The sequence below is a fragment of the Papio anubis genome, chromosome 6, assembly GCF_008728515.1.
Source record: "Papio anubis isolate 15944 chromosome 6, Panubis1.0, whole genome shotgun sequence".
Classification (NCBI taxonomy): domain Eukaryota; kingdom Metazoa; phylum Chordata; class Mammalia; order Primates; family Cercopithecidae; genus Papio; species Papio anubis.
In genome coordinates this window covers 140,155,966-140,168,383 of record NC_044981.1, presented here as the reverse complement: position 1 = coordinate 140,168,383, position 12,418 = coordinate 140,155,966, and the positions used below count along the sequence as shown (strand labels likewise).

At 36.1% G+C, this 12,418-nt stretch overlaps 1 protein-coding gene across 1 annotated transcript in view; it reads left to right on the top strand.

Moving 5' to 3' along the window:
• The window catches only part of CLVS2 (clavesin 2), a 76,853-nt gene that overhangs the window by 45,538 nt on the left and 18,897 nt on the right, over nt 1-12,418 (top strand). The window contains exon 4 of the mRNA XM_003898236.5: nt 6,916-7,026. Within this exon, the coding sequence (XP_003898285.1) occupies nt 6,916-7,026 (111 nt within the window). The remainder of the gene's footprint in view (nt 1-6,915; nt 7,027-12,418) is intronic.

Genomic DNA, 12,418 nt, shown 5'->3' with positions numbered 1-12,418 from the left:
ATAGTAATGGCAGAAAGGACATGCATGCCTCTGGATAGAACACATTCTGTTGACTACACTTAAGAGAAATACATATTGACACAATTACATTCGCGATGGAAAATTTAAACAAAAGCTGGCGTTTGGCTGAGGGTCTTAAAGGGATACTATAAAGTATCTAGATGTGAAGCTAGAACATCAATTGTCAATTTAAAAATTAATGCTAAAAAATTGTCTACATTCTAGTGCATATTTGGAATTAAGATTTTAGCATTTGAGAGGGTATAATTATTTCAAAATATATTTGTATTTCAAAAATTGAATATTCTAAAATTTTTTACCTACAAAGCCACATATTAATGGGAAATGATTGTATCGTTTTAATCACTATTTTAAGTGATTTATCATGGTAAATCCATATTATTTCCTAAAACACTTATTAAAATTCAGACACTATTTTTAAGGAATTATGAAAATATAAATATGTGATTCATGTGTATTTCGTTTTAGAGAATGATCAACAAGTAAAAGCCCTTTCTAACCATTTATTTTAAAATATAGTGTTGTATATCTCTAGAGACTGATGTCTCCTGTAACAGGAATTGACTCTTCATTTTTTAAGCCATTCAATTATCTTTTTTTCTCTTTTCTCTGATGGCAAACTCTTAAGTGTTAAATAACCTAGTAAGAAAAAAATATTCTTTATGATTGCTTTCCTACATATCAGATTAATTAATTTTTTTTGGGTGGAATTTGGCTTCTACACAATTCCTTGCATCTAATCAAGTTCCTTTATTGTATGTGTGTCAGGACAGCATGAGATTTTAATGAGGAATGAAAGTTAAGTGGACAGAGGTGGGGCTGCCTCTGTCATGTGTACAATCCCAATTTAAACTCTTATCTCCGTATGAAGGATGAAATCTTTTGTTTTCAATCCATTCATTCAAATATGGCTCATTACCAGTTATAAGTGAGGCACAGAAAAAGACATTCCAATTAGCTGGTAATTAAATAGTTTCCTGGCTGTCTCTTCTCAATTTGGCAGAAGACACTGGTTGGAATGTTTTGGTAAAAATCTTTGCTTTCGTCAGGAAAGCAAGTGAATGGCTTGCCTGGATCTGTCTGTCCACTAGTGATAATAAGCAGCGATTTGGAACTGGGAAAAGCATGACTTTCTTCAGGAATCAGAACCTTCTAGAAGATGAATAAGACCTGTATACAAACAGCTAATAAAACATTCTAAAAAAAAAATGGATACAAGGTACACAAATGCTGTTATACTATCTAGAAAAGATACCCCCAAAAGTCCTAGTTAGGGAACCACGGTTTGGTTAGTACGTCAAGGCAGACCAAACTTAAATTCAAACACATCTGAAGGAAGCTAATAGTGGTGCTCCTGAGGGAATCAGTAATACCAACTGCTACAAAATCACTTCTCTTTAAACCAAATCACTTTCAGAAAGAGTAATATTACATATGTTGTACACTTCTGAGCCATTGCCAATAACTATTTTCATAATTCCAGACAGGTACATCAAGTTTCATATTATCTATATAAATCTTGGAAAAAAGCTTGAGAGCATACATCAAGATTCTTAGAGTATTGTGTTTTCCTCTGGTTGGTAAAATTATGAGTGATTTTCTAAATTATACTTTTTTGTATCAAAAATTTCTGGAGTAAGTATCTTTTATATTTCTCCACATAGTGTATTCCTAGTGTCAGGTAGGAATAATGCAATATTTTAGGTCCTAGTATAATTTTTTGGGTAGAGTTATGGAATTAAACATGTAATTTCTAGGTGCTGGGTGTTACACCTTATCACTATATGCCCTTTGCTATGGGGCCTATAGTAGTTGGAGCTAAATGTTTCAAAAAAGTACAAGAAAGTGATTAAACAAAAGTATTTTAAAGGCTGATAGATTTAATTTTAAATAAGTAAATTATACATACAATTTCTGCTTATGTTCACACTGAAAACACATATTAACACAACTGATTGGTTTAGGACCCTAGACAGTGTTACTTGTGAAATGAGACGAAAGTTGTGGATTTAATTCTCATAGAAAAGTTCATTTTGCTCTCATTTGGAGCCATAAACTGTATCCTGATTGATTGTACCAGAAATTATACTGATTTATTTTCTTCATAAATCAGACAATATTACTTGTAATAGTACTTATCCTAACACATAAGTTTTGTGTTCCATCAAAACTTATTTAAAAGTTAGAATAATATGCTACGGTTCAGATTCTTTACTTTTTCTTTTTGAATAGTTAGATATGTGAGGCAAACATGTTTTTCTAGAAATATATGAATAATTCACTGATACACACACATGTAATGATACATATAAATACATTTACCCCATAAATGACATCTAACTTTCCATTAATGAAGCATTGAAGCAAGTTAATCTTTGCATTAGGCACAAAGTGCTTTGCTCAAAGGAAAAAAGGGAGTAGAAGCAGGTGAATTAGCAAAACCATTTGGAAGTTAGAAATATTATTACCTTTTTGCAACCCATCTTGGCTGTACTCTTCCTGATTGCCAAGCCATTCTTTTTCATTGTCTCCAGTGAAGAACCGTATAGCCAGCAGAGTCAATGATTGGCATATTGAATATTGTGATTTTTATTATTACTTTGTACTTTGTAGTGCTATCTAGGGTCAAACAACTGCCGCTTAAACCACAGTGTAAAACTACCTCTGTAAAACCAAAAGTGCTTTAGATAGATCTCAATCAATTTAGAGGCTTATTTTGCCAAAGTTGAGGACGTGCCTGAGGAAAGGAGACACAAGCCACAGTAGAATCTATGGCCTGTGTTTTTTCCAGAGAGCATTTTGAGGACTTCAGTACTTAAGGAGGGATGAGTGGGCAGGAGGGAAAGGGGAAAGAAAAAAAATAACAAGAAAAAACAAGGAAGAATAAGTAGTGAGATAAAAGGTCACATTCTTGTGAAGCTTTGATTAGCTGCTCACTGAATCTACATATTAGGTGTGAAGGGAGGGTCTAGAAGTACAGTCAATTATGCATTCATCTCCTGCTACTTGGTAAATCTGCATTTGTCTCGGCTGGTAGAGGGATGATTTCTAGTCTTTGTCCTGGACCTGTGAAGATAAGCTGTTAATTTATATTGTCAGGATGAGGGAGACCACTTGGGAAGATATGTGGCCTTCTATCTTGCAGCTATTTATTTAGGAACAAAGGTAGTTTTTTGTGTGACTCAGTTTCCAAGCTTAACCTTTCCCTTTGTCTTAGTGAGTTTGATATCCTGACATTTTATTTTCCTTTCACTCCTCCATGGTCATTTCCACATTTGTCAGATGGGGCTGGTGGTTAATATGGTGGCCCTGTATCTAGAGGGTGTGCTGAATAATTAACAGATATTGTGAGTGATCAGCAATCCTATTAAATGCTGTTCCCATTTTACAGATAAGGACATTATGGGTCAGAGAAGATAAATAGTTTATTTAAATAGTATGTATCTAGGTCTATTCAGTGAACATTTATCTACCTCTTCTGGGACACACACACACACACACACACACAGAGCACATTTTTGAAATTCTGGGAATATAAAGATGAATGAGGCACAGTCTGGCTCAGAGTTCAGTACAACAAAAAACCAAAAATCTCTTTGGATAGTTCAAGAAGAAATGGATTTAATACAGGAAATTAGTGTTTAAGGCCTCATTGGAAGACCTAGGGCCGTGGAAGTTAAAGGAGGACTGCTGATGAATCCTTGCTTTTGAGACCACATCCCTGTGGAAGTGAGTCAGAGTCAAGAAACTAGTGTCCATCTTGGCTGCTGCTGTCCCAGAGGCCTCTCACCTCCTAAGTGACACCTAGAAAGAGGAAGGTGGGGTTCAGACATTGCTGCAAACAATCTCTCAGCTAAAGGTGCTTAGTAGCTGCCACTGCACAAAAAGGTGACTGCTGCCTCCCTTTGGTCCCTTAAATCTTGCTCAGGTACATCTCATGGGTAGAACTCTCCCATTTAGAATTATATGTTTAACCTTCCATTTCCTACCTTATAGGGTGGGGGATGATGTGAGTGGAAATGGATTACAGGCCAGGCACCAATAGACTGTGCATTTAAGGCGCTCACGGTTTAGCAGTGGAGGCAGACAAAGAGACAATTTCAGGGTCATATGGCAAGTGCAGTGATAGACCTAGGCTTTTGCTAGTGATGACAGAGAGTGGGCTTTTATGAGTGAGAAGTGAGAGAAGAGATAAAAAAGAGCTTCCTGGAAATGATGTTTTTGGAGCTAAGTCTTAAGGAATTAGTAAAACCGGATTATACTCAAAGGGAGGAAAGGCCACAGTAGGCGTGTGGGAGAAAACAGTTAACAAGCCGTAAAACAGCATGTTGACCACAGAAGTGAAGGGGAGGCAGGAAAATGACATGCAGTTGGGCATGATTGGAAGTGAGGAAGCTCACAGTGAGGGAAAAGGACCATGTTCTTGTTTTGGGCTTTGATGCCTGACAGGTGACATTAAGCCAGAATTTTAAGCTAAATCTACTTGATTGCAAAGTCAGAAATTTCTCTGCTCTTTCACTCTGCCTCAACTGTGATTGGGTATTGATCAAGTATATCTAAAGAGGTGTCCAAGAAAGCCCATGACATGTGTGCAAGTTATGTGTATATGTTTGCATATTCATATTTTTCAGGAGAGAATCATGACCTTCTTGTGATTCTCAAAGTTTAATAATCATTTGAGCCAGCCAGATGCAGTAGCTCATACCTGTAATCCCAGCACTTTGGGAGGCTGAGGTGGGCGGGTCACCTGAGGTCAGGAGTTTGAGACCAGTCTGACCAACATGGTGAAACTCTGTCTCTCCTAAAAATACAAAATTAGCCGGGTGTGGTGGTGCATGCCTGTAATCCCAGCTACTCAGGAGACTGAGGCAACAGAATCGCTTGAACCCAGGAGGAGGAAATTGCAGTGAGCTGAGATCGCGCCATTGCACACTATCCTGGGTAATAGGAGTGAAACTCAGTCTGAAAAAAAAAGAAATCACTTGAGCCAAGACATTTGGCTTAATATTGTTAGTGTTCATTTAGTTTTATTCTAGAGATTGCTTCAGGTAGTGTAGCAGGTTAACAATTTTTAAAGATCCTTTTGCCATAAAGTACCAAGATGTTGGTTTCCTCACAATAAAATTATTTCCAGGTGCATTGCTGAACTCTCAGGAATGTGAGACAAATCCTTCTAAGCCAAGCACACACGGAAATCTACAGGAGAAAAACAGGAGAGTAGGTGAAGGCTGGGAGGAAATTGTTAATTACAGGAACCTAGAACTTTGGAGAATAGTAGTTGCCTGAATTATAGGGTGCTCAGGGGGAAAGACTAGGCTTGCACATATTGAGGGCAAGTGGGGGACTGGATGTGAGACCTCATTCCTATAGGTGCTACATTCTTAGGGAAACATTAAACTAGGAAAATCCCTGCTGGCCAGGAAACTTCTCTATCACTCTCATATCCAGGTGAAATAATAATTATTAATAACAATAATAAGATACATGAGTATTTATCTTAGTATTCTCTTTATTATTTAGGTATATAATATCTTCTTTTTACTTATACATATTTCATAACTTTAAAATATACTATGCCTGTATTTCAGATTCATTTTATTATTATAATAACTTCCCGATGAATGAAAACCACATATTTACAAAAGAAGTAAAACACTGGCATAAAAAGTAAAAGTTTTATCTTAAGCTATTTTAATTATTTATTGAACTACTATTGCCTTATAGTGTATTATTCTCAGAGATAGAAGTTGCTTTGCAAAATACAATTTGATAGCTCTGCAAATCAATATGCAAATACTAAATTAATTCACTATTGCTCATAAGTGTCCAAAATTTAAAAAAAGAATTAATGGGGTTATGCCATGCAAGTTTTTGACCAGAGACTCTTATTCAAGAGAACATTTAAATTGAAAAAATGCAATTATTTCAGTTCCTTTACTTTACTTTTCTTCCTGCTCATGCTCTAAATAGAATTCAGAATGCCAAGTATTACGATGCCACTTCAGAGGCTCTTGTAGTAGGCTGGCTTTTTTTTTTTAAAGAAGACCTTTGTAGTCGATTCAATGTGTAACTTTGAAATAGTAGCAAGAATCAGATCCATTTATGTAGAATCGTTAACATACTCAAGTGCAGTGTCAAATGTTGCCATTCATTTGGCTTAAGGGTTCCCTTCATATTTTGGAATGGGCTAGGGCTGTACCTGTTTAATCATGGGTAGGAAGAGGAGGAGGCTGGCTTTACATTTTTCTCCTGTGGAGTGAGATCAGAGAGCTTTGATTTTCATTTAACCTAGCAAAATGCATCCTTAAGTTTCTTACAGTATAACTCTGCATTTTTATTTTGCTAAAGCATGTTACTTTTTTGTAGTTAAAATAAGGAAAAGATAATGTTTATAACAAAGTTGATAAAATAATAAGATACAGAGAATAACATGAGTTTTGTGTCTGACATTGCTCACACTATGGATGACTAGATAAGGATTTAATAAAATATTTTATTTAAAAAATAGATTTTAATATAAATATAAATAAATGAAACTTTTATACAATGTAGATTCATTATTTGACAAATCTCTAATGACTTTTCTTTTTGTTTCTTGGCTTGTACTGACTATTAGCATTTACAGGTTTAAAATACGACCTTCTTAAAAATGCTGACATTCTTATCAATAACCTATTCTTGGGAAAGATTTGATTTATTATACATTGCTTCGGTTACTGTATGAAAAGTACAATGTTTAATGTGGTAAGGTTCTTTCTTCTTTTCTCTCCTTAACTCTACGGATAATCTCATCTAAGTATGTGAAAGAATAAATTTGTATGCCATATAACCATTCCTAAACCTTCTCAGTATATTAAAGCATATTTTGATTTTTCTTTCTCCATGTTACTCTAGGATAGTTTCCCAGCGCGATTTGGAGGAATTCATTTTGTTAATCAACCATGGTATATACATGCCCTGTACACCGTGATCCGGCCTTTCCTGAAGGAGAAAACTCGGAAAAGGGTATTCGTTTCTTTGTTTTTTAATCCTTTCTCCTCCCCCATCCAGTGAATTATAATGCATAATGTGTATATAATGTTAGCTACAGTAAAATGTACTTCTACATTGTATGTAAATCAACATAGAAAACATTTTAAGATTCTTCCAGATCTTGTGGTTGTGAACAGTATATCTGTGAAAGAAGCATTTAAAAGCTAGCTCTCCTACTTGCTCACAAAAAGGACATTTTAGTACATTCATTATATGTTAAAGACTCAATTTAAAGGCAAAAACAAATCTCTTATGCTGTGTTACTATAGTGCTATAGATGCACTTAATTTGAAGTAAAGTCTAAACAAAAGTTATAATTTTATATGCCGATAAGTGGATGTTCTTTCACAGTATATACTGCAATGAATGTAGTGAAATCTGTGGTATCTAATACAATTTTTTACAATGGTTATGATCAATCACACATTTTGAAAAGACTGCTAATTTGTGGTAATTTTAATATTTCTTTAAATTACATGTTACTTGAAGTCTCTCTAAATTCACTTTCATCTAGCAATGAGGATAGTCAAATTGCATAAAACAAAATAATTTTTCTGAGATTGCGATAATTTATGTAAAACATTTAATACAATGCAGGGCACTAGGTAAATACTGAACACATTATTTTTATTAAAATACATCTTGATGTACAGTTCACTAATTCTTGCAACAGCTCTGAAACGTAAATGTAATAAGCATTATTTCCTGTTTTAGAGCTGAAGAAACTAAGTCCTGGAATGGATAAATAACCTGCTTACTCACATACACAGAAGAAAAGTTGCAGAGCTAGTATACAAACCCAAATATTTCAGCCCCACGTATAGAGCTATTTTTACCTCCTGGTGCTGTTCTCAGTTTTCAAATGATTAGTTCCACAGCAAAATACACTTTCCTCTAAATCTATATGGAAGATAATTTTCCATGTTTCTCAATGACCTAGAAGGCACTTCAGGTAGAAGCTTTATTGTGAGTGTGAAAGTGCAATAATTACATGTTCATATTAAACATTAATGAACAAAGGGTTTACTGTAAATGAATTTGCACTCATGAAAGTGCAATAATTACATGTCCATATCAAGCATTAGTGAACACAGGGTTTACTGTAAATGAATTTGTTGAAAATGTTTTAGTAGTTCAGGAGGAAGAATTCTATAAGGAATTATAATTTATAATAAAAATTGTTTCTACCACCAAGTATCAAATTAATTCATATTTTGGAATTCAGAAAGTGTATTGAAGTGCCTCACAAGTGCTTTTTCAAGATTTGCTTTAATGAAAGGATGATCAAGTGATCCAAAAAACCTGCAGGGGCTTTTAGTACAAATTATACTGGTGAATGCTTATACAGTATTCACTCAATGTCACATGCTGTTCTCAGTGCTTTGCATATGTTAACTCATTTAGTACTTACAACACCACTTTGGAGTATATATTGTTATTTTTCTCATTTTGCGGATGGAAAAATGAAGCTTGAAAGGTCAACCAATTTGCTCTGAATCACAGCTAGCAGATAGTAGAGCCGGATACATGAATTTATGGGAAAGAGAGTTTCAGGCAGAATGAATAGCAAAGACAAATGTACTTAAGTAGAAATATGCCTAATGTATTTGACAAACAGCAAGAAGGTAGAAAAGCTGGAGCAAAATGAGCTATGGGAGAAGATGATAGGGGATGGAGTAGGTGGTAGAGCATGGGATAGGAGGGACTGTGTTGCACCAGATCACATAGGGACATACCATTGCTGGGATCTGGGCTTTCAGTCAAAGTGAAATTTGAAGCCTTTGAAGGTCATTGAATACAGGGGTTACTTGTTCTGAAATGATTTTTAACATGATTCTGCTCTGTTGAAAAAGACTGAAGAGGATCAAGTCTAGAAAACAAGGAGTGCACTGCATTTGGGGTTTTGTAATTGAATTGGACAGCTTTGACAACCTAGAAGTATGCATTGGTAGCGTTATTCCAGATGGAAGGAAGGCATCTAAACTTTACCATTTTAGTTAAAATTATATGATTTGGAAATTTTCATGTGAGAAAATAATTATATGTTTAAATACTTAAAATTTCTACTTATATAATCAATACACGGTGCAAAGCTATTAAATTTCTTCACTGATATTCCAAGTGAGTCAGCATCACAATATTACTCACACACCTTATACTTCAGATGCTATAAGTCTATGTTCTGAAAAACTAGTAAAAGAGAACTGAAGAAGCAGCTGTGAAACTTTTTCTACAAATTCAGGTGTGCAAGAATCACCTGCTTCTTCATTTTCTTAAATTAAATTAAATTTGACTTTGAGTCTCCAACTTACTGGGCTGCTGGGAATATCACCCTTAGTACAGGTGTCCTTTTTCCTCAAAAGCTCACCAGTATCTGGGGTCTCACGCAGAGCCAAACTTCCCACCCATCATGGCCCCTTCTGATGTCCTCATTGTTCAAACCAATATTAGTTCCTTGAACTAAGGTCTCCTTCTGCTCCCAAGTTATCTGTGAAAAAGGGGTATCTTTGCTGAAGCTAAAATCCAACGAAACCCACTACCCTAGTGCATTCTTCAGCAAGTCAGTGATTGTGCTCCTGCTACTTAAAAGTTGATGGGAAACAGGTTTTCCTACTAATTGGCACAAATTTCTTCCTCTTAGTCAATATGGCCAATGTTGTTTTCTACTTCTTGGTGATTCTCAAAAGTCTTTCATCTGTTCTTTTCCACTCCAGATCACCTAGCATAATCTCTTTAATGGCACAGTGTAGAAAAGTAAAATAAAAATGAAAGTATTATTCAGGCTAATTCTCAGAATTTTAAGGTATTCAGAGATACAGGAACCAACAAGGACCAGACTTCTTGCATGAAATGGAGGAAGAGAAAAAATATATAAGGAAAGAAAAATAGTAAAATGTTAATAAATGATGTTATTACACAGAACTAGTGAAAACAAAGAAAATTCCAAAAGTAGAAACTTAACAGTTGGGCAATTGCAATGCATCTTTACTGCCGAGTCTGGAGATGCAATTCACATGTAAGAGTTCTAAAAGAGCATCATCATATAATATATATTTTTTCAACAAATCTTGGCTTTGGAGAAATAACAGCATTGCACTTAATGAATTGCCAAGACAATATATGCATAATTTAAGCAAGAAAATTATATAATATATTAGAAGATGGGAGGTGCTGTCAAGAAACATGATACATAGAAAGTGGATAGGCTTTCCAGGTTGGGCAGGGTTACAGTATTAAATAGGTTTACCAAGGGAGGCTTTCCTGACGAGGAATTTTAAGAAGAGAAGTGCAGGATGTAGGTCAGCAAGTCATGAGGACAGTTGAGAGTAGAAATCTCCAGACAGAAGAAATATCCATTATAAATGTTCTGAGGCAAGTGCATGGTAGGAGATGTGTTCAAAGAAGTAGTTCTTATAGGACCTTATAGGTTTATGCTAAGAGAAAGAAGTCAATGGGGAATTGTGAGCAGAAAGATATGACCTGACTTATATTTTGACATGATCATTCTGACTGCCCTGTTGAGAATAGAGTGTAGGTGAAAGAGTGGATATAGAGAGGACAGTTAGGAGGCTCATGCAAGAGCACACCTGAAAGGATAGTAGCTGTGTTATGGGTGTAGGTGTAGAGCTAATCAGAATGATTGGATTCAGGATACATTTTGAGGATAGTACCAAAAAGATTTACTGTCAACTGAGATGACGAGAGGAGTAAAAGGCTGAGTTGAAAGTTTTGGTCTGAGAAAGTGGAAGAATAGTCACACCATTAACTGATATTGGAGATAGGGAGGAACATATTTGGGGTGGGGGAAGATTGTGAGTCCAATTTTGAACATGTTGAATTTGCAGTGGTCATTGAATATTTAAGTGGATATTTTAAGTGGAGAGTGGAAATACAGTTATAGAGGTTGAAAAAGAGGCCTGGATTGAAGACATACATTTCTAGTGCAGGGATATTATTTGAAAGTCATTGACTGAATACAGCGAACTTATGAAATCACCAATGAGAAAGTATAAAGAAGATAATAAATCCAAAGACTGAGACCAGTCATTCTCCAGTTAAGATATTAGGAAGATCAGGCCGGGCACAGTGACTCACACCTATAATCCCAGCACTTTGGGAGGCCAAGGTGAGTGGATCATGAGATCAGGAGATCAAGACCATCCTGGCTAACATGGTGAAACCCCGTCTCTACTAAAAATGCAAAAAATTAGCTGGGCATGATGGCGCGCCTGTAGTCCCAGCTACTCAGGAGGCTGAGGCAGGATAATCTCTTGAACCCGGGAGGCAGAGGTTGCGGTGAGCTGATATTGCACCACCGCACTCCAGCCTGGGTGACAGAGTGCGACTCCATCAAAAAAAAAAAAAAAAAAAAAAAAGAAGAAGATATTAGGACAGTCTGCAAAAGAGACTGCAAAGAAGTATCTAGGGGGGTAGGTAGGAGAATATCAGAGCTGCATGAAGAAAATGTTTCAATAAACAGAGTCATCTACTGTATCCATTGCTACCGAGGGTTCAAGATACATAAGGACTGGGAATTGGATACTGAATTTAGCAATGAGAAGGACCTTGACAAAAGTTGTCTTCATTCATTGGTAAGAGACAAAGCCAGACAGGATTCCATTTAGGGAAAATGAGGAGAGAGTATTTGGACTATGAATATAGACAACTCCTTGGGTGAATTTTGCTATAAAGAGAAGGAGAGAAATAGGAAAGCAACTGGAGATGGAAGTAGGGCCGAGAGAGGTTTTATGTGTCTATCTGGGGGGAGTGGAGTCAGGATGTTCTTTCTCTGATGGGAAAGATCCAGCAGAGAGAGGAAATCTGAGGATGTGTGAGAGATAAGAGAGAACTGTTAGAAATACAACCGAGGAGGGGAGAGAGGATGAATTCTAGTGCGCAGGTGGAGAGGTTGCCCTTTGTAGGGTTTATCTGTTCATTGTACTAGCAGTGAAGGCAAAATACATAGACACAGATGCTGGTGGGTGGGTTGATGTCATCTGGTTGTCCTATTTTCTCAGTGAAAGTGGAAGCAAGGCCAAAGCGGAAAATGATGCTGCGGAAGGAGGCAACAGAGTGTTAGAGAAGAGAGGGGAAGTAGTGTGCTAGCATTACATTGACTGCTCCAGGGATTTATTACCGTGACTCTTACATGAGTTGAAGAAGATTTCTTATGTGAATGATCCCATCTGATAAAGTAAAAGTTATATATCTAATAAAATAAGGGTTGCACGTGCCATAACTTAACTTTCACAGGAAAATTATTTTTATTTCTTCTTATAAGAAGAACACAGGGGTGCACATGTGTTTTCCTGGACATAAATACTGGCTGTTGTGCCCTCAGACAGGAGAGGGAAGGTATAAAGTT